Source organism: Gossypium arboreum, chromosome 3, assembly GCF_025698485.1.
Source record: "Gossypium arboreum isolate Shixiya-1 chromosome 3, ASM2569848v2, whole genome shotgun sequence".
Taxonomy (NCBI): domain Eukaryota; kingdom Viridiplantae; phylum Streptophyta; class Magnoliopsida; order Malvales; family Malvaceae; genus Gossypium; species Gossypium arboreum.
In genome coordinates this window covers 13,523,321-13,548,344 of record NC_069072.1, presented here as the reverse complement: position 1 = coordinate 13,548,344, position 25,024 = coordinate 13,523,321, and the positions used below count along the sequence as shown (strand labels likewise).

General features: G+C 35.7%; 1 protein-coding gene and 1 long non-coding RNA gene across 2 annotated transcripts in view; one reads left to right on the top strand and one right to left on the bottom strand.

The window, feature by feature from the left end:
- LOC128290269 (uncharacterized) overlaps positions 1-25,024 on the bottom strand; it is an 82,368-nt gene that overhangs the window by 19,207 nt on the left and 38,137 nt on the right. The window lies entirely within an intron of this gene.
- On the top strand, positions 21,639-24,797 carry LOC108474723 (probable serine/threonine-protein kinase PBL28). Its single transcript, XM_017776728.2, has 7 exons — positions 21,639-22,359; positions 22,452-22,639; positions 22,828-23,026; positions 23,105-23,268; positions 23,351-23,455; positions 23,932-24,054; positions 24,147-24,797. Exons 1-7 carry the CDS (start codon positions 22,230-22,232, stop codon positions 24,363-24,365), a joined length of 1,128 nt encoding a protein of 375 aa, XP_017632217.1. The 5' UTR covers positions 21,639-22,229; the 3' UTR covers positions 24,366-24,797.

The following is a 25,024-nucleotide window of genomic DNA, read 5'->3' as shown; positions in this document are numbered from 1 at the left end:
TCTAGGTTAAAGAATAAAATTGATCTAACACATTTATGTCATATTGATTAAACTCGTCTTTTAGAAATTTTGCATTAGAATATTTTTACTTTTTATTTTCTTTGTTTAATTAATTAGTTAATTTTAGTTTTTATAACACCTTCTCAAATCAACATTTTTTCCATCACCAAATTGTTTAACTTTACATTTCATAAATATTTTCTTGCACAATCCTCGTAGATATGATAACTCAACATTACTTGTCACTTTATTACTTGATACGATTGTGCTCACTTGCACATTTTGTCATTCCACTATTCCCATAGTAGGGACCTCTTGAATTCACCGTCTTGGTTGTCTTGGTTAATTTGCTAACTAAAAGACCAAGTTTTCCTCGACTTTCTTTGATAGGAACAAGTTAGATGCTTTTGTGTCAAAAAAGCACTATTTATGTAAACAAGAATCATTGATCCAATATTCGATAGCCTATCCTCCTTAAGCTCCGCTCAATCTTTTCCATTGGTCACGACTAGATTAGATCGTTCTGGACAATGCCACAACTTATGTAGCCCACAACACAAGAAGCACTCTATTAGTTTCTTCTCATACCCCTTGGCCCTATTGTCTTTGACAACCCTCACAATCAAACAAAGCTTTATGGGTGCTTCTTTTGGCTCATCATCCCTTTTGATGGCAAAAAACGCAGATCTCTTCAGACAATTTCTTACCATATGCAAATTGTCGCAAAAAAGCATTTTATCTTGCTCCCCTTCTTCTTCGGGTTATTTTTGGTTTTCCACTTCCTATTTTGTGGTTTCCCATTGCCACTATTACCGACTCCGATAGCTATCCAAAGTCCTCTAAACTCCAAATAGTTGTCCCATCATGTTTCTCATCCGTAGACTTACAATGCCACTACAAAAGAGCAATATCAATCAAATAAATTGAAGTGGTGTTTACCTTAGTAGTATCATCCTCGATGTTCATCGCTTAAAAGTATTGCTCCATTCCCCAAAGAAAGTTGTCCACTTCCCTCCTAGACCTTGTCCCATTGAACTCTTTTGGTTTGAGAACATCCATTGCTCGTTGCTTTGGTCCTGAAGCCAACATCCCATTACTCAAAGTAGCTTTGTAAATCATGAGCTCCCCGTTAGGCTCTGTGATCTCTTCTTTAAAAGTTATCACCAAGGCCATGAGAGCATCATCCCTTTCCATCAACTTGTCCACAGTGAAATCAATAGAATTCAACACAAAGTCCTTAAGTTGATCCCTTATTGAGTCCAACTCACCAATACATCCCTCAACCACCTCGAACGTCTCCCTCACGTTCCCCATGGACTCCTCGAGATTGACCACCTAATTTTCCAAAATCGACAGCATGTCCCTTAATCGGATTGCTTTCCTGGCTCTCTCATAGGTCTCTATTGGCTCAATATTATTGGAAACTTCTTTTGACATCTCAAACAGTTCCTTCATAACCTTAGCTCGAATACCAACTGTCACAGGGTAGACCTTTCGTCTCACAATCTAGGTGGCCTTAGGCAATTCTTTTTCTTTAAATGTGCCTAGGTTGGCCTAATTCTTGCAATGTGAGGATTCTTGCAAAATTCCTTTAAGACACTAAAATATAGTGGAAGCAATGTTAAAGAAAAAATAAGCTCGAAAGAGCAGATAAGACACAGAAAAATAATGCACACAAGATGTTTGAGTAAATGCTATCAATCTAGTATTGAATACAATGGATTCAATGGATTACTACAATTGAGGGAAGGCTCTCTATTTATTAAGCTCCTCAAAAATCGACGGTACAGATTGAGTTACATTGACGGACAAGATCAAAGCCTATATACAATTAAGGAATTTAAAAAATTCCCAAGATTACAAAATTAAGTCTTATCAAATTACAAATTTTCTAAGATTACTTTCCCTATTTACCAAGGTAGTCCTAATTTACCATAAATTCTTTGTAGGGCCACCAAGGCTTCAAGAAGATGGGCTTTATCACTTGTTCTTCGAATCAAGCCAATTCAAGTGGGTCAAATAAGCCCCATTTAATATGTAGACCTCTATAGGATGAGCTTTGTGCGTTGGTCACGGACTTTAAACCGTGGCCCGTGACATTGACAAATCCTAAAAAGGGTACATATATAAGGTTTTTTTGTAGGACCCATATTATGGTCAACATTCATGCCTATAATAATTTCCCACTCCTTTATAGTTGAAGGAAATGTTATAAAGTGACTTTGCCTAAGACGAAAAATAATGGTAACATTGTTTTGCTTTAAGTAAGGTTAATTTGCATTAAGGAAAATTTATTTGTATTTCTTCTTACAAAAATTGTGGTAATTCGCAAATATTTGGAATTTTGCTTGTGGCATCAGCATTGCAAATGTTCATAGGTATTTAAAATTACATTAATTTTGAAGGTAAAATGACCATTCGAAATTAAGCTTACTTCAAAGGTGGTAGCAACCATTCGAGATTATGCAGATGTAATAAGATGAACCACCATTTGATGAATAAACCATTATTGGAATGAACATGAAACCTTAGTGGAAGAGTGTGAGAGTTGTAACTTAGGTGGTCCCAATAGGAGGGTACCATGGAAGGGTATCATTGGAGGGTACTCATGGGAGGGTACCATGGAAGTAGTTCCGGGAGGATAACATGTGTAGATTTTTGAAGATGCACCTCACCTCTGCGGAGAGCTGATGTACAGTTCAAGGAGGGGTCTGAATGTTGATTTTTGAAGATATACTTCACTTGAATAGTTCACATAGGGGCCTGTATGTTGATTACAAGTCGGTAGCACTACCATCAGCTTTTATGGCCCAAAATTACATGGAGAGTAACAAATATCCTACTCCCGCACATGGGGGAAAACTTATAAGGGGTCTCGCTCCCATACATGGAAGGAGGAATATAGGGGGTCTTGCTCCTACACTTAGGGAAGGCTTACTAGAGGCTCTGCTCCCACACATGGCAGAGGCTTATAGGAAGAATCATATGTCTATTGTACTATCGTTGACTCTCGTAGCTCAGAATTATATGGAGAATGAAATCTTACCACGTCGAATCACAACCATCAATCAAGTCTACTCATCTTAGGTTTACGTGATGAATGTCGAGTTGACGGTTATACACTCAAGATCTTTTAGTTAAGTAACTCCCCATGGAGCTCTACTTAAGTTAGAATAATGGCCAAACGTTACACGATTATTAGTACGTGTGAAAGCATAAGGAATTAGGTTTATGTACTAATTGGATAGAAATCCATGTTCTTACTAGTTGATCATGATCACCCCATAGTGGCTTGATTCAATGGGTGTGGGAATTATTGTTGCAACAACTTATAAATGTTTTGCAAGGTTTAATGTAAGACACATGCATCATCTTAATACATATCGCAACTTTGCAGCTTTTTCAAACATTTTCTTATACAAAGATATTATTAGATGAATTTTTTATTTTTAGTTCAAAATGAAATCTACTCCCTTATTGAACATACTGAAAATAAACTGAACATAAATAACTATGTAACATCCTGATTTTCGGGTTTTTCGCGATTCCTGATATTTTAAGTAAATTTCTAAAATTTGGTATGTGATGATGGAATTCATAATTTGGGTATGTAAATGGGCTTATGGAAGGCCCATGAGTTGGCCAAACCCAGTAGAATTTTTAAATTTTGAACTTAGGAGTTAGGGGTTCGCTAGGTGCCCTTATATTAAGTTGTGGGTAAAGTGTATCACAAAAAGAGCTTTGGTAGAGTGGCAAGGGTGACGCCACTAAGCTCCTAAAAAGGTGGCATGTGGGCATAGAGGAAGACACAGGTTCGATTCCTGTGTTGGCAAATAAGAGTATTTATTTTTGTGTGCGGGAAGGGTAAGTGTTGGAACTTAAGTGGATTCTGTAAGAGGAGAGTTGGATCAAGTCAAATGCATAAATTAAGGAGGGATAAGGGAGAGATTTTAGGGATGTGATAGGAGATAGAGTTGGCGAATAAGGGACATTGGAGAGGGATTTTCAAAGGGGCATTAGGTTAGTAATTTCGGCATTAGGGTCTTAGTTGTGCTGATTTCTTCTTTGGTGTGTAGCCTTTTCTCTCTTTTATTTTCCAGCCGAATCTACCTCCCTCCTATTCATTTTTCTTCCTTTTTCTTCTTTCAAATCAGCCCACTATTTCCCTCCGTTCACCATTGTTTCTTTCCCTTATCTCTATTTTTGCCGAAGTGCCGCAAAAAAAAGCCGAAATCAGTGAAGATAGGGGGTGCCGATTCTTTGTGACCAGCAACCTTTTTTCTTCCTTCTCAATAGTTGGCGTTCAATTCCCTTACCTTTTAGACATCCGGATTCAAGAGGAGAAAGACTGTGGTAAGTGTTCAAACTCTAAACAATTCCTAGTGTAGCTTTGGTCAAAAGCTGAAACTCCAAGTTTAGGGAGATGGCCGAATATGGGCATAGACTCTATGGGGTCTTCTTTTAATATTTTTGGTTTATTTATTGAAGGAGCAGCAAGGTGTAGTGTCGATTTGGAGTAGCTTGGATCGCCGGAGTAGCTAGGCCTAGTCATCAATCGCGACAAAGGTAAGGTGCCTAAGGCCATTATGGATGGTGGCCGAATGTGTAAGTGTTAATATTGGAAAGTTCTTGATTTGGTTCAATTATTGTGAGCTGATCTATTTAACAATTGATTATAGGAGAAATCGCATAGGAGATCTCGTCAAGGAATATCGCAAATCAGGTGTGTAACGAACCCTTTTATAGCTTAAAGCGATAAGATGCCGAAAAGCCGAAATGCCGAAATTCTGGAATTTCGAGGACTTGTGAGCAAGCGAACGCTCACTAGTTAGTTAGAATCGATGAGACGGTGATCGAGAACGATGGAAACGGTAAGAATGTGATTTTGGCGTTCTTGGTAAGTTGGGCCTCGAGGGGTCAAGTGGGGCCCATGGGCTTTCGGGCCCATTTGGGTAAAATTGGTAGAAAACGAAATCTGTTAAATTGCATGATAAGACCGTTAAAACCGTTATGGAATATAGGCTAAATGGGCCTAGATGACGAAATTGGCTAAGTAGGGCCCATTAGGGTTTTAGGCCCAATAACTCGATTTCGCTAAAATGAGCCGTAATCACTGTTTGCACCCATGGATTGTTAGTAATCGTTAATGAACATGGAAACCCTAATTTTTGGTAAAATTATGAGATTACCCTTATACCATGAAAATGACCATTTTGCCCCTAGGTAAAAATGACCATTATACCCCTAGGGTTTATGTATGATTTTAATACATGGGATTTTGATAAATATGGTATGTATGAGATGCACATGACATGTATGATATGCACATGATATGTATGATATGCACATGAGGTAATCATAACGCATTGGGTTGGGTTTTTATATGGATGGAGGAAGTGAAAAGGGCTTATGCCCGTTATCAAAAGGGCTTATGCCCTGCTTATCAAAAGGGCTTATGCCCCGCTTATAAAAGGGCTTATGCCCTGATTATTGAAAGGGCTTTTGCCCATTATTAAAAGAGGCTAGGCCTCGGTTATATGATAAAGCTATCTATGCCGCCAGTGGAGAGTTTGGCGGGGTGGGTCGAGTTAATCCCACATGGTGTGTTGGTTGGTACGGTGGAGAGTAGCGGATGGTGGGTTGAGTAGTCTCCCAAACGGGTTGCATTCTTTCATTGAAATTATATGTGACATTGAAATGGGCCTAAGGGCCATACTGTTTCTGATAAAGGCTTGCCCAAGAATATGAAATATGAAAAGGCTTGCCCAAGATTATGAAATATGAAATATGAAAAGGGCTACTGACCAAATGCATGATTGAGATTGGATTTGGGCTTAGACCCAACAGCCGTTATTGTTTTGGGCTCGAAGGGGCTTGTTGCACACTGAGTTTCCAAACTCACCCCCTTTCCTTAACCTTTGGTGAGCCTTGATGTGGGGACTTGGTAGGAGGGATTCAGAGTGGCCACGGTGATCATCTTTGGGCTTTTAAATAAGTGTTGGTTTTCATTTAATTTCCTTTAATTATTATTTATTTTTGGGTTGTAATAAGGCCAATTTTAACTTTCCTTTTATTTCTTTTCTAATTATTTTAATTTTAATAACTTTAAAAATTGGTTAATAATTATTCAAATGGGCTAGACTTAGGACGTGTTTTCAAAATGATACTTGTTTTCAAAATATCTCAACACCACGATTAATCGATTTATCAAAGACGCCCACTTAAACAAATTTAAACTCGATATAACAAAGTGTGGCTATGGTTGTGGGCATGTCTAGGATTGGATCCAATTAAAGAGCTTGGTACTTAGCGACCTTCATGGCTCACCTCCTCTGTCTCGGATACCTACCGGTGCCCGGCTTCCATACACTTTGTTAACTCAAATTAATGTATGGTTTTAAAACACTAAAACGGAACGTGGGTTTTCAACTCCAATGTGGCACGTCAGATTCGGCCATAACGTCTGGGCCGGGTTTGGGGTGTTACAAACTATAAGAAATGAAAAAGGAACCTGATAATTGTCATGAGCTATGAGAAACTTAAAACAATTATTAATACTAAGTGTCCTCAGCCACTCAAGTTGAGGCTAGAAAATGCTGGGAAGAGTCTAATGAGATAGCTCATTGCTAAATGCTGGCAAGCATGACCAACACTTTGTATAAGAAACTGGAGAGTTGTAAGACTGCTAAAGCGATTCTAGAAAAGCTAGAAGACATGTTCAAAGGCCAAGCTACCTAGCTCAATAGTCTGCCATAACTAGTTTGATGAATGCCCAACAAAAGCCCGACATTCTAGTCAAAGACCATATGATCACTCTTATGGGCTACTTTGCCAAGGCCGCGAAAAATTAGGGCAATTTGGACCAAAACACCCAAATAGAGATAGTGTTCAAAAGTCTGTCCAAGGATTTTGTTGGTTTTTGAGTTATTTATAACCTTGGGAACAAGAATTTGACGCTTACACAACTTGTGAATGAACCACAGTCCTATGAGTTGATGTTGAACGATAATCAATCAGTTTAAAAAGTAGAAACAAATACAATCATCACTTCTTCCTTAAAAGGGAAGGAAAAGTGCGCTAAGAAAGGCAAGGCTAAGGCCTCTAGGCCACCACAAGTGGAAAGGAAGAGAACCAGGAATCCTAAAGACTTATCTAAGTCTAAGTGCTTGAAAGGGCATTTCAAGGTGAACTGCAAAAAGTGGAAAGAATACCTAGCTACTAACTAGCATACGATGCGCGCAGGAAAACAATGATTTTATAACTATTTTAAAAGAGCGGGTTTTAACTACAAGCATACAATGTCAGTTGTAATATTTGTAGTTTCGATGGAACACAGAGTATTCCAAGGGTTCGAATCCAAAGGATTTTTAAGTGGGTAAATGTGTTTATCAAATTAATTACAAGTTAAGTAATTACTAAACTAATCGAGTCGAAAATTATTAGTGCAAGTCTAAATAAAATTTTTTATAAGATAAAATTAAACTATTAATTAAACTAACTAATCTAAAATTTCTTCCTAATTTATTAGATAATGTAAATGATTAAACGATGTTCAGATTTTTAGTTGAATGCTAACTAAACTAATGAACCTATACTGATTATATTGGTTGTCACTATTAGTTAGGGATCTCCTCTTGGTCTCTTCCTAGACTAAAAGATACCACCTAAGGTTACCTCTCGGTCTCAGATAGGCATATAGATTACCTCTTAGTCTCACTACTCGGCACTATTATATTGAACTATCTAAGAATAAACTCTCCTCTCAGTCTCGTTTATCTAGGTTTTCCGTTAGAGACGTCAGTTCTAACGTATTAAGCATTTCAATATAATTGAATAACTAATCAATCGAAAATAGACATTAACCTGAAATAACAAACAACCAATTAACCAACCATCCAACCATCCAACAAATTTAGCACATACTTAAACTTAAAGTCCTAACAAGCATTTTATCAAACATATTGTAAGCATAAAATGAAAGCAAAGGGGTTTAAAAAAAAGCTCATCCAATTGTTGAAGTTCCATTGAAGCTCAAGAGTTTGTCTGTAACAACCCTTACCCGTACTCGAGATTGGGACAAGGTACGAGGCGTTACCAGAAACATACTCGAACACTTTTGAAAAATACAGGTTATAAAATTTCATTCTAATTTAAATCTGATCAAACAACATCATAGTGTCCCGATTATGGACCTACAAGGTCCAAAACATAAATTAAAAGTGATCTGGTACTAAACTGAGAACTATAGAAAATTTTAGTAAAATACCTAGGATTATGCCTCACACGCCCGTGTGGAGGCAAAGCACACGCCCATGTACTTGGGGACACACCCGTGTCCCTCACTCGTGTTGAATTATTTGGATTTATTTTTCATTTCAAACCTACAGGGGTTTTCACACAGCCAAGCACACGCTCGTGTCCCTGGCCCGTGTCCCTCACACGGCCTTAACACGACCGTGTCATCACCCGTTCCAAAAACCTAGACATTCTATTTATGACATCATCACTCATTTAGGGATACACGACCAAGGGACACGCCTATGTGCTAGGCCATGTCCTCCACACAGCCGTATCTCTGCCCGTGTGTTTACTACCATGAAACTGACCTAAAATTTTAGGTGCAGGGGACACATGGCCAAGCAACACGCCCATGAGGGCTAACCGTGTGTCACACACGGCCTAGACACATGCCCGTGTGCCTACCCGTGTGGACCTTTTTAGGGCTATTTTCCAAGCCTTTGGTCACCATCCATACATACTCATAAACTTCAATGGTATTTAACATGGCCTAAATACACTCTTAAACCACTTTGGCATAACTCATTGCATGTTAACCTCACCTCATCGGTTTAGCACATGCTAAATTATCCTTTTGTATTAAGGATTAACATAGCACATTTCACATTTTACACTTAGACCATATTATAACCGTATACCATTTTATTCCCTATCCACTCTCTATTTATTAGGTCGCATTTTGTGCATCCAACCATGATAAACCTCATCAACATATCATATGAAACATTTAAACATAAACATGCATCATTAGTAGGCTTACAACCTACATCTATATGAGCCATATCTCATGACCATATACAAAAGAATAAGTATATCATTATGAGCCATTACATTGGCTAACCAAATGACACATATAAAAAAATGACCATAACCCTATACAGGCCATCATAATAAAATAAGAGTTTCTATATACCAAGGCAAAGACAAGTTGATAGTGTGTTGACTTCTCCAACTGCCTTCCAACTTTCACGAGTCCTCAAGCTTTGAAAAACAAGGGAAAAGAAAGAGGGGTAAGCATTTACATGCTTAGTAAGTCCGGATAACTGGAAAGTAAACTTACCAGTTGTTTAGCATACAATCACATTAGATATCCATGCCAAAGATGCATAGTATAACTTCCCTATCACATACACTCAATCAACAAGTTAGTCTCATGCAAATACATCATAACATTTTTCTTGGATGAGCTCATCATTTCAAGTATTTCCATTTCTTTCTTTCATTTAAATCCCATTGAACTTCTCGGAACTTCGATGGATATTACATTATTGTCAAATCATGGAAGTGATCATTTCAAGCATGTACTTCCGCGAACCTCACATTTTACTGCGGGATTACCAGTTCAGGCTAAATCCCCCGTAGCATAAACTCGAATCTGAATTAACAGTCCAAACTAAATTCAGTCCTTAATCGGATTACCCGTTCGGGCTAAATCCTTTATGCAACTATATTCTTCGGGAGGCTCGATCACTCAAGGAACACCCATCCGGGCTAAATCCTTTCTATATTGAGATCAACAGATTACCTGTCCCGACTAAATCCTTTTCTGCAACACATGCAGGATCTCATGTCATGTAAGCCATAATTTATCCATCAAATTTCCCTTTTTATTTCAACTGGGACACTTGTCATCTTCTCATTTACATTACCACATTTCATGGATTATCATGCAATGAATATCAAATTTTATCATACATTAAAGAATATGTATTTTAAGTATTTTAAGAGTTTACTTTGGGTTATGCGAACTTACTTGGTAGTCATTTTGGATCCGTATCTCGGTTATTCCAAAAGCTTTCGTTTTCCACGATCGACCTCCGAAATTGGTTCCTCGGGGTTTATATCAGTAAAATAAATCATTAATACCTTAGATTATTCAATTTCAGCTAAAACTCACCCAAGGAAAAATGACCATTTTGCCCTTAACGTTTCAAATATTTACAAATTAGTCCCTAGGCTCGTATGATGAAATGCATGAAATTCCTTGGATACCCATGCCTATCCGAATGTATCATAAGCTCATACTAGCCCACATTTTCCTCCATTTCACATTTCTACCCCACATTTTATACCTTTTTCAATTAGGTCCCTTTTTGGTGTTTTCATGAAAAATCACCTAGTAAAAGATGTTTATCCAGCATTCCACTTCCATAATCCTCCATAAATCATCAAAGAACAATCATCTCATGCATGGGTCAAATTTCTAACATGAACCCTAGCTTGAAATATGGGAAGAAATGGATAGAGCATGTTATGAGGGTTTTAAAAATACGAAGAACATTAAAAACGGGGCTAGGAAACACTTACTATTGAGTTTGAAATGTTGGAAATCCCTAGCTATGGAGACCCCTTCAAATTCGACAGCATGGAGAAGAAAATGAGTGAATTTTTTCTTGATTTTCCCTTTTTATTACATTAATTAACCAAATGACCAAAATGCCCTTCTTTACTAACCTTTCCAAATTTTCCATGCATGCCCATTTTTGTTCAAAAACTTAAAAATTGGGAAAATTACTCTTTAAGGACCTCTAATTAATATTCCAAAGCAATTTCATACAAATTGCTTCTAGAATCCAAGTTTTGCAATTTATTCAATTTGGTCCTTAATTTCCAATTGAACACCTTACCCATAGAATTTCTTCATGAAACTTTAACACATGCTTATTTTCATATCCTAGACCTCATAATGATCATGAAATAATTTTTTAAATGTCGGATTTGTGGTCCTGAAACCACTATTCAGACTAGGCCCTATTTCAGGATGTTACATTGCCCATCTTTTTACGTAGTCTTCAACAATGAGTAAGAAAGGAAACAACAAAAACAAAATCTAATCTAAAAAGAAAAGACAAAATCTAATCTAAAAATGAAAAGAAAAGAAAAAGAAAAGAAAACCTAACCCTAAAACTATGGAAAATTAATGAAACTATTCAACCACAAAAAGTCTAAGTTCAAATGCTTATAAAGTGGTATTTATATCCTACTAACATTTAACCTAATATTGACAATTTTGCTCTTAAGTAAAAAGAAGACATATGCTTGTTTGGACACAAAATTGCCACTATATTTTTTTTCACTCGTTAGGCAACGGTATTGCGATACCTAGGCTTGGGTATTGCGATACCCACAACAATCTTGAGATTGAGAGTCTTGGGGCCTCCGTATCGCGATACATATGGTCTGGTATTGTGATACCACTCTAGATTACCTCTATTCTCCTCATTTCAACACTGTCAGGGGTATCACAACTTCCATGCTTCAATATTGTGATACCCTATTCTTGATGATTTTTATTCACGTTTGGGCCACCGTCAACTCCCTACAACACTCGATCATCTTATTAGGTTCCCCATGGCACGATTGGTCAATTTTGGTCTCAAAAATGTTTTAAAACTAACAAAAATAATTTATTAACAAAAAAAATAAAAATCGACAAAAACATATAAAAGACACTAAATTGCTTGAGAATAAGCTCTTCAAGTGTATTAGAGAGCTTAATTTGACATATCAAATTATGACAGATCAAACTCCCCTATACTTAAGTCTTTGCTTGTCCTCAAGCAAACACACTAAACATGCAAAAAGATGACCCTTGGACTAAATCAAAAAATTAAGTCACATAGTGGTAAAACATCAAACTTTTATGAGAACTACCTCACATGCAACTTAAGTGATATCTGGCTAACTCGGCATCCTCAACGCAAACACAATTAGTTCAATAAATTAAAGTGTTTACAAATATAAAGGCAACTAAAATGAATATATGTACAAATGTTATCCATCAAAATGAATTAGGTGGATAGCTTATAAATAAAAAAAAATGAATTGGTCATGTTCATTTGGAAAAATGCAACCAGTTCAAGAATTATTGTGTTAGTGAATTATTCAGGTCTCAAAGGTCTTCTAGGTTTGTAACTTTCTAAGGATTAGGACAGTTTAGAGTTGAAACAGTAGATAGCTCAAAACGGTTTCAAGCACTAGAAATGGTTAAAGCAAATAACATTGTTCCCCTTCGTCATTAATTTATTCATAAGCTCGCCTCCTTACTTCTCCAAAATTTTAAAAGATACTATGCAAAAATGGAACATACACAACTAGTTAGCGTTAATACATTATGACTTGAAAGATTATCTTTTCGAGCTAGATTTTTCTTTTGTTTAAACTCTTTTTACTTTTTGCACTATTTCACTCATAATGATTTTAACCTTCACATTGCTTTTATTCACTCAACATTTCTATTTTTTTCTCTTTTGTTTTATTACTTAACTTAGCAAGGTTTCATATGTACTATATCGCGTAGTCTCTTATTTTCCTTTTTATCACACAAGAAGCCACCTTAACATCTTGACCACCTCTAGATGTACTGTAACACCCCTTATCCGTATTCGACGACGGAATAGGGTATGAGGTATTACCAGACTTAAACACAAGCAAACATACATTTCTAAGCCATACATTTGCGTCTAAATTAAAACCATTCATGCACAATCACAATGTCCCTAATACGAGCCTACGAGACCCAAAACATACTATGGAAGTGGTTCGAGACTAAACTGAGAACTTTAGAAAATTTCACAACAACTTAGAAATTTTTTCACTAAAACAGGGGTCACATGCCCATGTGGGCATGGGACACGCCTGTGTGGGAAGGCCATGTGGTCACACACGCTCATGCCCCAACCCCGTGTAACTCTCTTTTTGTCACCCAAGAACAAATTGAAGACACACGGCCAAGTCACACGACCGTGTGCTAGGCCGTGTGGTCAATTTAAAATTTATGATTTTTCATAAAATAGGTGCAAACTTCACACGCCCAGGACACACGCCCGTGCCTGAGGTCGTGTAATCCACACAGTTGAGGCACGCGCTCATGTCTCTACCTGTGTTCTCAATTCTAAGCATTCTGTTTTGCAAAAATTATAGTGCAGGGGACACACAGCTGGGGCAGACCGTGTGTCGCACACGGCCTAGGCACACTCCCGTGTGCCTACCCGTGTGGACAAAAATAAGGCTATTTACCAAGCCATTTTTCCACTCTTTGATGCACACACCTATACAACACAACATAACACCAATTCAAGCATTTACATACAACTAAATTAGCCACAACCAAAACATCAACATATCATTCACATGCTACCATTCATCATACACAAACATCACATACTTACCAACTCAACTCAAGTAAAATCCCACATCCATGAAAGATACCACCATATAGATTACTTATACAATAGTAGCCAATTTCAAATGGCTTTATACAGCATGAGCTTTCAACCATTAATAGCCAACACTTTTGGCCAAATCAATTATGACATATAACAAAATAACCAAGTCCCCTATATATGCCATAATTCAAAATGTTGAAATCATTGGTACCAAAATAATTGTTGATAGTGTGAATGGATCTTTGACGGTCTCCAATCCCCGAGGTAGCTTCGTGACATTATAAGACAAAGGAAATGAAAGGGGAGTAAGCTTTATAGCTTAGTAACTCGCTATGCAAATAATAAGCATCATATCCACACATTTAACGTACTCTTAGCATGATAAAAATTAACATGAATGATATCAAAACCTTTAGTCTTAACTTACTCAATCATGACCTTACCAAGGGTTCATCACTTATCGAGCTCATTACGTATGAGTTTTACGTACATACCTGTACCAACTCGTAACATACCATAGTCTTTCACAACTTTGACATTCCCGTTGAACACTCGGAGTATTAACGGATACTCAAAAAACTTGCACATAAGTGTCATACATGTAGCTAAAGCTACCTCATATCTCATAATACATATAGGCTCATATTCGAGCTATTCACGGGCCTACTCACACAAGCTATCAGTCAGGACGTAGCTACACAGTGCTGTTCACACAAGCTGTCAGGTATCCGCAATATATGCCAGACTACCCAGTCACTGTAGGACGTACAAGACCAGCACCCAGATCACATAAACACATGGATTCTTAGTGACATGTCACTCATATCCTATTCTACTCCTAAGGTTCAACTGGGAATTCTCGCTTGTCAAACTTTTTCAAATACGTTCAGTGAGTAAATCACAATTCATACAATATTAAAGCATTTAAAACATAAATATAACAATGCATTATTTACATACAAACTTACCTCGGTACGAAAATAGTGAAATTAGACCTAATCGTCAAACACTTTATTTTTCCCCCGATCTAGGTCCGAGCCTCATTTATCTTGATATATAATAACAAATTTAACTTATTTAATACACAAATTGTTCAATTTAGTCCAAAAATCATATTATGGAAAAATTACATTTTCACCCCTTATATTTCACATTTTTACAATTTAGTCTCTAAGCTCGTAAATTGAAATGTATTCAATTTCTTCAAAATCCAAGCCTAGCCAAACCATTTTCATACTCATACCAGCCCGCATTTTCCATTTAATTACACTTTTACTACTTATTTTATAACTTTTACAAATAGGTCCTTTTTGACATTTCCATTCAAATTCACCTAGAAAAAGTTGTTTATCTTACATCTAGCATACATTTTCTACCATTAGACATCAAAATACACAATTATCTATCATGGGTAAAATTTTATACTTTGATTATTTCTTAAATTAGTGGTAGAAATAGGTAGATCGAGTTACAACGACTTCAAAAATGTAAACAGCATTAAAAACGGGGTTAGAACGGACTTAAAATTGAGCTTAGAAGTTGGCCAAAACCCTAGCTATGGAGACCCTTCAATTTTTGGCACTAAGAGATGAAATTAGAAAGATGACCATTTTTTTTTAGTTATTTTGGCTTTATTTACCAAATGACCAAAATGCCCTTCACTTAAAACTTTGAAATTTCACCCTACCATGTCCATTTTTGTCCACTAACTTAAAAAATGGTCTAATTACCATCTAAGGGCCTTCAATTTAAAATTTCATAGCAATTAAACATATATAGCTTCTAGAACTCAAGTTTTGCACTTTTTGCAATTTAGTCCTTTTTACTAATTTGAGTGCTCAAACGTCAAAATTTTCGAATGAAATTTTCACAGAATCATTCCATAAAACTGTAGACTATAAAAATATAAGAAAAATAAATTTTTCTGCCTCAAATTTGTGGTCCTGAAACCACTATTCCGACTAGGCCCAAAATCGAGCTGTTACACGTTCCAACGTCCAAAGCAAAAATCATGCACAAAATATATGAAAGGTGATATCTGCAAGTATACGGGTCAGGTTGTAACATAATTACAACAGAGCAGGTGAGTACTCTGAGGATCGTACCCAAGGGAGGCGAGCACTAAATTAATTTTAACCTAAGCATAAATAAATCTAATTAGTACTTTAATTGAATTATACTACGATGAATAAAAGAAAGGTTTTGGTAATCTAAACTAGCAATAATAATGAATGAATGAAAATAAATAAATAAATAAATCACGAGAAATCAAATAATGAAATATAACAAATCTGAATATGGGTGATTAGCTCACTTTAATAATCATAACCAACTGTTGTTTCGAGTTTTCTTGTTCAAACAACTAGTCAATACCCTAGCAAGTTCTTTCGATCTTCTACTAGAATAACGAGTTGATAAGAAATACTTGTCTTTCGACCTCGCAGTCTAGATCGATTTAAAGTTAAGATGTTCACAAATAGTGCATACCAAATTTAGGTTAATCCTCACCTTAATGATTTCATAGGGTTGTCAGGCCTAGGGTGTAACAACCCGTTTTTGAGTTAAATCGGAACAATGGTTTCAAGACCACAAATCTAAAGTCAAAATATTTATTTTATTATTTTATTTAAGTTTACAGTATGATAGAATTATTGTGTGAAAGTTTCGTCAAGAAATTTTACTGTTTAAATGGTTAATTCGATAAAAAGGACTAAATTGCATAAAATGTAAAATGCATGTTCTATTAGTTAAAAGTATTAAATAGCTATGAAATTAAATTGTGGGAGTCCTTATGTTGTAATTAGCCCCTTATTAAGGTTAGTGGACATTACTGTGCATGGATTATATGAAATTTTAATGTTATAATAAAGGTTAAACTAGTAAATTATAAATAACTTCAAGTTAAAATAATAAAAACATGATATTATAACCTTCATTAAGCTCCCACCACCGAAAATAAGAAGAAGAAACTCCATTTTTATGCTTTTGAAGGTTCAGCCTTGTCTTCTTGAGCATGTAAGTCCATTTTTGTTCGATTTTTAATGATTTTTATGTTTTTAAAATCGTTGCAGCTAGGTCTAGCTAGCCTAGGAACTATTTTGCAAAACTATTAAAGATTTTAGATGTTCCATTGTTGAATACATGTGTATTTTGAAGGTTCTTGATAGATTATGAATGGTTGTTAATAGTTCAGCAAGTTTTGTAAAGTGATTTTTAGTGAAAATGCAAAATAAGGATTAAATTGAGAAATGTGTAAAGTTAGTGGTTAAAAGTGTGAATAAATAAAAATTATGGGCTGATAGGGGTATTATGGTAATTCGCCTAGCATGGGTTAGTCTTGAATTTCATTAATTTGTGATTTTGTGAAATAAGGACTAAATTGTGAAAAATGTGAAATTTGTGGAGAAAAAGTGTAAATGTGTTTTAAAGTGTATTTTGGACTAAATTGAATAAAAAATAATTGAATAAGTTGATTTTGAATATAATTAGATCAAGAAAAGCGGAATACGGACTTGGATAGGGGAAAAGATAAAGTTATTGACTAGTCGACTTGATTCGTTGTTTTAGCATCCGAGGTAAGTTCGTATGTATTAAGCATTGTAATACTTATGTTTTTAGTGCTTTGATATTCTATAAATTGTATATACGGGACTACAGTTATGTTCAATGACAAATCGGCTAAATATAGCACTTAGTGTGCGATTTGAGATAACTTTGGCTATGTACAGCACTTAGTGTGCGAGACATCGAGTATGGCACTTAATGTGCGAGACATCGAGTATGGCACTTAGTGTGCAAAATATTAAGTATTCAACGGCATTTCGTGTATGTATGAACTTGTTAAGGACTGGTACAGATATGTACTTGTATATTATGAGCTTAAAAACGAAGAAGTTACAAAGCTTGTATATAAACTTATGAATAAGCAGTTGAAAGGTTTGTTAGAAATTTTAAAGTACATGATAATATGTTTAGATTGATGAATGTTGTATTTGTGATTATTTAAGTTTATATCATACGATCTTACTAAGCTATAAAGCTTACTTTGTTTATTTTTCCATTTCTTATAGTGATTTCAAAGCTAGCTCGGATTTAGGGATCGTCGAAGAATACGTCACACTATCCAACCATCACATTGGTACTTTTGAGCTCTTGGTTTAGTTATATGGCATGTATAGAGACTATGGTTATGTTGGTTATGTTTTGGTAATAAGTTATGCCATTTGGGATGGCTTGTGAATGATTGTGTTTTGGTTTGTATTTATATAGTCATGAGATTTGGTTTAATTTGGCTAGTTTGATTATGTATATATAAGTGTGATTATGACTTAAACTATGAAGTTTGTGGAATTTGTATTATGCTTGAGAATTGGAATGCAAAATGATGCATGTTAAGTAAAGGTTTATCTAGTCAATTTGCATATGTATTTTCGTATGTTTTAATAGAGTAAGATTTGAAGTTATAAGCATGTTGGAATATTGATATTTGATATGGTATGAATTAGTCTTGATTGTGGTTGAATTGGATGTTTATTTAGACTTTGAATTGGCACCATTTTGGTTGTGTGGCAAATTGGCTTGGTAAATAGTCTATTTTTGTCCACACGGATAGAGACACGGGCATGTGTCTCAGCCATGTGTGACACACGGTCACGTTGCACGGCTGTGTGTTCCCTGGTGTTGAAATTAAAATTAAGTCAGTATGTTCCACACGGCCTTACACACGAGTGTGTGACTTGACCGTGTGGTATAAGTCAATATACCCTACAGGTTTGGCACAGCTTAGCACAAGGCCTGGCACATGGACATGTGTGGCCATTTTTAGGGCACACGAGCTAGCCACACGGGCGTATGTGTTAGCCGTGTCACCCAAGTCAAAGAGTTACACGGGGTTGGACACAGGCTGGGACAAGGCCATGTGCTCCCATTTTAAATGTCCACACGGCCTGTGACACGGGCATGTCTAGTGGCCGTGTGAGACAAACAGCCTGACCACACGGGCATGTGTCCCCTGTTTTGAGAAAATTTTTCAAATTTTCGTGAAAGTTTCTTGAGTTATTGGTTTAGTTCCAAACCACGTCTAGAGCATGTTTAGGGCCTCGTAGGTTCGTATAAGGGACAAATTGATTGAGATTGTAAGTAATGGTTGTAAGTAACGATTGAATGCCTGAAAAAAGTATGTTTAATTGTGTTGTAAGTCTGGTAATGCTAAAGTATGTTTAATTGTGTTGTAAGTCTGGTAATGCTCCTTAACACTATACCGGCATTGAATATGGGTGAGGGGTGTTATATAGGGTCTTAGGATCTTCCTTTCCTAAATAGTTGATCCGAAAAAAGAACCCTACAAAATAATTAATTAATCATACCTTCACTCGCTAATCTCCCACAGGAGGATTAGTTCCTCGTAGATCTAATAAACAATATAAACTTGATAGAAAGATTAAAGATTAATAATTCAAGAGTACAAAGCTGAGAAGAAGCCTGATTCATATTAGAATTGAGCGTCGAATCCTCATAGAGTTTATTTGTGTTTCACAAATATGATTTCTCCCTACAAAAGTAAATAACAAGAACTGAAATAAACCTAAAGCCTAAGAGAAGAGAAAAACTAAAAACTAAATCTAGGAAGAAATTATAGAATATGAAAGTCATCCATAACATGTGCTAAATGAGTCTATTTATAGACTTTAAAATGGTTGCCGTCCTTAACCCTAGGTCAATTGTTGTCCTCATGCTTAACATTTGATTGTGCAAACCAAAATGCCCTTGGCTCATAATTATTTCCAGTATAGAGGTGATGTCGCGACACACCAGGTCCTATGTCGCGACATCGAGGGTAGTATGCTCATCTTTAGGGGTGTGTCGCAACATCATCAGGGTGTGTCACAACACCAAAGGCAATCTTGGAATTCTTCTGTTCTGCTACCTATGTTGCGACATCCAAAACTCTGTGTTGCAACACAGCGACCAGTATCGAGTTAGCATGCCTCCTAGTGGTCTCCTGCACGCTCATAAAGTATATTAGCTCACCCTTAGGCCTCTTTCGGCCCCTAAGGTCAATAAAAGACTCAAATTACACACTTTATTGAATTTAACTAAATTTATGAAAACATAATTAAAACTTAACTAAAACTCTTGTGTTCAAGCTCCTCGTGTGCAAAAACTAGTTTAATCTGCTACACCAAATTACGGCAGTCAAACTCCACCATACTTAATTCATTGCTTGTCCTCAAGCAACACAGACAAAACAATAAATGAAAAGATGACCCTTAAGCAAGTATGATACAAATGTTAGTTTTGGAGCACATGAATAAATATTTCATATTCATACATAATCTTGACATGATATCAAAAACGTCAACTACCCTAAACCCACAACATTGGTTCATTAGTTGTGTTTTTTCCAAACTCTCCCTAGATTTTTTTTTTTTTGGTTCAACATCCTCTCCCCTATGACCCCAAGTTTTTCCTAAAACACCATAAACGAAACATTTAGCTTTTAGTTATAATTTTAGTTAAATTTTATTATTAGTCCCTATACTTAGCAAAGATTATGAATTTAGTCCTTGTACTTTCATTTAATCACTTTAGTTTCTATACTTTTCGAATTGGTAGTTCTTAGTCCTTATACTTTTCAAACTTTGAAATTTAATCCTGACCTAAATATTATAGTTAAATCCATTTGGTTAAACTCATTTACTAGTCCCGTACTATGCATACAATTATAGATTTAGTTCATTTTCTCCAATTGGAACAATCTAAGTCTCCATACTTTTCGAATTTTTAAATTCCAGTCTTAATGCAAAAGGTAATCAACAATCCATTAACTAGATTTTTAATGAGTAATATATGAAAATGATAAGCTGACATGACATTATACATATGATAATATGTTTTGCTCATCATATTCTTGAAATAGCAAAACTTATTGAATTTAACATTATTGTTTGGTGAGAAGAGGAATTTTAAAATTTGAAAAGTATATAGACTAAAAATAACTAAATAAAAGTATAGGAATTAAAATCACAAATTTTACTAAGTTCAAAAACTAATAATAGAATTTAACCTATACTTTTTTTTTCCGAAACCCATAACCTTTTTTGGGAAAAGCTTTAATATTCGACACACCAACAAATCAAATTCTAAAGCCAGATTCACCTCATGGCTTCTTCAAGTTGAAGTTCAAAACCAACACATCAGTGAGGGGAATTTTCCATCATTGTTGGCTTAGGGCTCCGAAAAAAAAAATCATTCACCAACATTTCCCTAAACTAGAAACATTTTCTCATCAAAGGACTGAAACAATAACCCAAAATATCAAACAAATTCAAATCTAATAAAAACAAACAAACATTTAAAAAAAAAAAAAAAACCTTTACATACCTGACTAATCGAGAAAATATGTTAACCGAAATCAATGGAAGAATTTGGCTTTGATGAAAGAAAGTGTTTTTGTGATTGATAAGGTTTCGATAAAAGAAAAGTCAGTAAAGCAAGTCACTTTTAAGCGTTTTTTTTTCTCATAAAAAACAATTAATTAATGAAAAACAATTATAATTCAGGCATTTCCAAATTCCCATTTTTTTATTTATTAAAACTAATTTATCTTGAGTATATTTTCTTATGTTAAATGTGCACCTATTGCATAAGGATAGGTGGATTTAGCTAAAATTAATGGTGTTATCCAGGTATTTTTTTAGTTAACGGAATCTAAGCTTCCATAATAAAAAAATGCAAATACCAAGTTTATACAAATTGTCAAATTTATGGGTTAAAATATATAGTTACTCTTTATTAAAACTAAACATCTCAAGCATTGCAACCAATCTATGATCATTTATAGGTTTTCGACCGACTAAGCAGCCCATGAGTCGTTATGGTAATCTGTCATTATCTAATGGCATGCTACTCAAGTTAATACAATCTGATTATAATACTCTTCTTCTTGTACGTATTTGCAAAACCTTGCTTCAAGTTTTGGCATCATGATTCAATTGTCAACTCCTATTTGATCTATGTTCTCTTTTTTTTGTCCTTAAAAGCATGTCTTTAAGTTTGTTCTGAACAAGCATCTTAATAGCACTAAACAATATCTGTGTTAGAATTTTGGGTGTTTTAAAAATAACCCATTTTCATCATATAATATATAACGGTACCAAGAATGCCGACATGCAAGAAAGAAATGGTATCTTAGTCCCCACATTGCTGTTAAAAATGAAATAATAAATATGGACCAATCTCTTACCTTGTCATTTTCATAACGTTTTGAATTTCTAAGATAGTGAGAGCCGATGGTTTGGAAGAAATTAATCATACACGAGTCTGGCACTAAAATGAATGTATGAAAGCACCCTCTCAACACCCACCCTCAATTTCTCCTTTCAAAAGCTAATAAACTTGAATGGAGGGAGGGAAAGATAGTAATAGCAACAGTAGCTTCAATTTCAAAACCAACTTTTTACTTTATTTTTTCCCTTTCATCTGCTTTTTCTTTTACTTCAAGTACTACATCTCTCTTTCTAACTGATATATGTTGGTTGGAAAAAATGGTGTTGAGTACTCTTTAAATCTAACTCCACTTGCTCCATACGTGTCCCTGTACTATCTAACCTCTTTCAGGCAAATCCTTAGAACCATTTCCTTTTCTTTATATTGTATCGAGCATCCACTTAATAAAAGAAGTAGCCCAAGTCTTGATCTCTTCATGTGTTGTCTTCATTTATTTTACGACACCTAGCTAATTCTCATAATTCCACAACGGCCATGCAACTAGACTCTTGTTCCATTTGTCAGTCAATTCAATCATCAAGCATTGATATAATAATGCCTTTCCGGTTAGCCTCAGCATGGAACAAGCGCCGCAGAAGCAACAACCAGGATCATACTGACCCCTGTATTTTGTTTTCCTTCATGTGATAACCATTTTATCCTTTTGCAGTGCTGGGGCTTTTAAAGTTTCAACATATTAAACTACCTACTTTTCAGGGATTTACAAACCTGCAGAGTACTGGGAAATTGAAGATCAAACACCCCGGCCAACAAAACGGTGCCATGGATCATCAGTTTTCACACTCAAGGAGATGGAGGAGGCAACAAGCTCTTTCAGTGATGAGAATCTGCTTGGGAAAGGAGGATTTGGCCGGGTCTACAAGGGCACTCTACGATCAGGAGAGGTATTCATAATTTTATCGGTGTTTGTTTAGGCATGGCATGCTTGTTCGATGAATGAGTTATGCTACTTCAATAACTCAGTCACATCATCTATATCTACTTTAATTCCTCTGATGAAACACCTATATTATAGACAGTAATGTAGCAAAGAGTGATGGAAACATACAAATATTCTCTCTGTATTCTGAAGGTTGTTGCAATCAAAAAAATGGAGCTGCCACCACTCAAAGAAGCTGAAGGAGAACGTGAGTTCCGTGTAGAAGTTGATATCTTGAGCAGACTTGACCATTCAAATCTGGTTTCGTTGATAGGTTATTGTGCAGATGGAAAGCATCGGTTTCTAGTCTATGAATACATGCAAAAAGGGAACCTGCAAGATCACTTAAATGGTTGGTTTCCACTCAAAATCCGTTTCTAACCTGGTCCCTTGTACAATTAACATCCATCAATTTTAAACTGCTGAATAGGTATTAGTGAGAAGAAAATTGATTGGCCTTCAAGGCTCAAAGTGGCAATTGGTGCAGCCAGAGGACTTGCTTATCTCCATTCTAGTTCTGATGGAAGAATTCCAATAGTTCACAGAGATTTCAAGTCCACAAATGTTCTTCTAAACACCAACTTCGAAGCAAAGGTAAGGAACATAAGTACTTTTTCATCAAGGGTTCACATTAAAAAGCATTCCTAACTAAAACTCAATATGCTACTCATCACAGATATCTGACTTCGGACTAGCCAAACTTATGCCAGAGGGCCAGGAGACTGATGTGACTGCCAGAGTTCTTGGCACATTTGGCTATTTTGATCCCGAGTATACATCAGTATGCATCCTCATGTCTTACTAACTTTTCTTTACATTAGTTACATGATCCTTATACTCATGTCTGAAGATTTTCAATATTATCTTATCAGATTCTCTGATTTTCAACATATGTTAAAACTGTTGAGCTTCATGCATTCTGAGAATCGTGGGTGCTAGGGCATTCCAAATTTATGAACTTCTCTAGGTCAAAAATTTCCATATATGTTTTCTTTGAGACTTTTAGAGTTGTATTTTGGTTCACTGTGTCAAACACATAGCTAAACATGACACAAAAATCCAACAAAGCGTAAGACTTCTACAGGAGATTGTAAAATGCAAACAGATCACTATTATGATAATTCCTAACAAAAAAGTATTGGTAAGTCTAAAATATTAGAAAGAACTTTAATAAGCAAATAGATCATTCTTTAACCTTCAATAAAATAATATTAGATGTCAGATTTTCTTTAAGTAAACTAGATTTTCTTGTGACAGACAGGAAAATTAACTTTAAAAAGTGATGTTTATGCATTTGGAGTGGTTCTTCTAGAGCTTTTGACGGGACGCAGAGCTGTGGACTTAAACCAGGGACCAAATGACCGAAACCTTGTACTCCAGGTATGTCATAACAGCTTCTCATTCAAAGAGACGATGGTTCAAAAGTTTCAAGTACTTGCTACATATTAGTTAGTGGGTGGTCCATGTTTCAGGTTAGGCACATTCTGAATGACAGGAAGAAATTACGAAAGGTGATCGACCCAGAGATGGCTCGAAGTTCATACACCATTGAATCTATAGCTATGTTTGCAAACCTGGCATCACGCTGTGTCCGTGTTGAGAGCAGACACAGGCCCTCAATGTCAGAATGTCTGAAGGAACTCCAACTGATTTTCTGTACAAATGCAAAACGCCTAGGGCAAGGCTTTTAGGATGGGTTGAGAAATGTGGATCTTTCACCAGCTGTGAAAATTAAAATCCTATCAACAATAACGACACTTCAAATTATGAAAAAACACTATTACCAGGGCAATTGGATAAAATACATGAAAACATAAGGTATTTGAGTTATCTATGAGTCAAAACAAAAGCAACTTTAGTAGGACCACATCGAAAGTCATTCCATGGTAAGGAAACTATTGGAGAACTGAAACTTTTTAAGAGAATATTTTCTCAGTAATTTTAGTTCTAGTCTAGTATCACCAGTTTGTTTGCTAATATTTTGCTTGATGTAGCTAATTCTATGCATTATACATTGTATAAACACAGTGATTTAGAAACTATTCTGCACCAAAATAAAAAATGTAAACAAGTAGTGGCTTTAATTTCATTTGTACCAACAATGACAAAAGCACATGGAAAGACATTTCGTTTTCTCCCTTTCCTGATCATAAGTTCATGCTCGAGAACACGTAAACAAAGCAGGAGAGAGGAAGTGCATTAGAAGTTTGTTTACGAGCTAAGACAACAACTTGACAAAAAATGACAAAAGCAATGGATATGCTGGATGCAATTTACCTTTCAAGCGTGCTCTACCATGCACATGATAAACTAAACACAAGGAGATATTGAAAGTAGCCATCAAGTTCCT

Coding starts and splice junctions, on each gene's coding strand:
- LOC108474723 (XM_017776728.2), top strand. CDS start 22,230: ATGCAACTAGACTCTTGTTCCATTTGTCAGTCAATTCAATCATCAAGC. Junction 23,269..23,350: donor ACACCAACTTCGAAGCAAAG/GTAAGGAACATA, acceptor TACTCATCACAG/ATATCTGACTTCGGACTAGC. Junction 23,456..23,931: donor TTGATCCCGAGTATACATCA/GTATGCATCCTC, acceptor TTCTTGTGACAG/ACAGGAAAATTAACTTTAAA.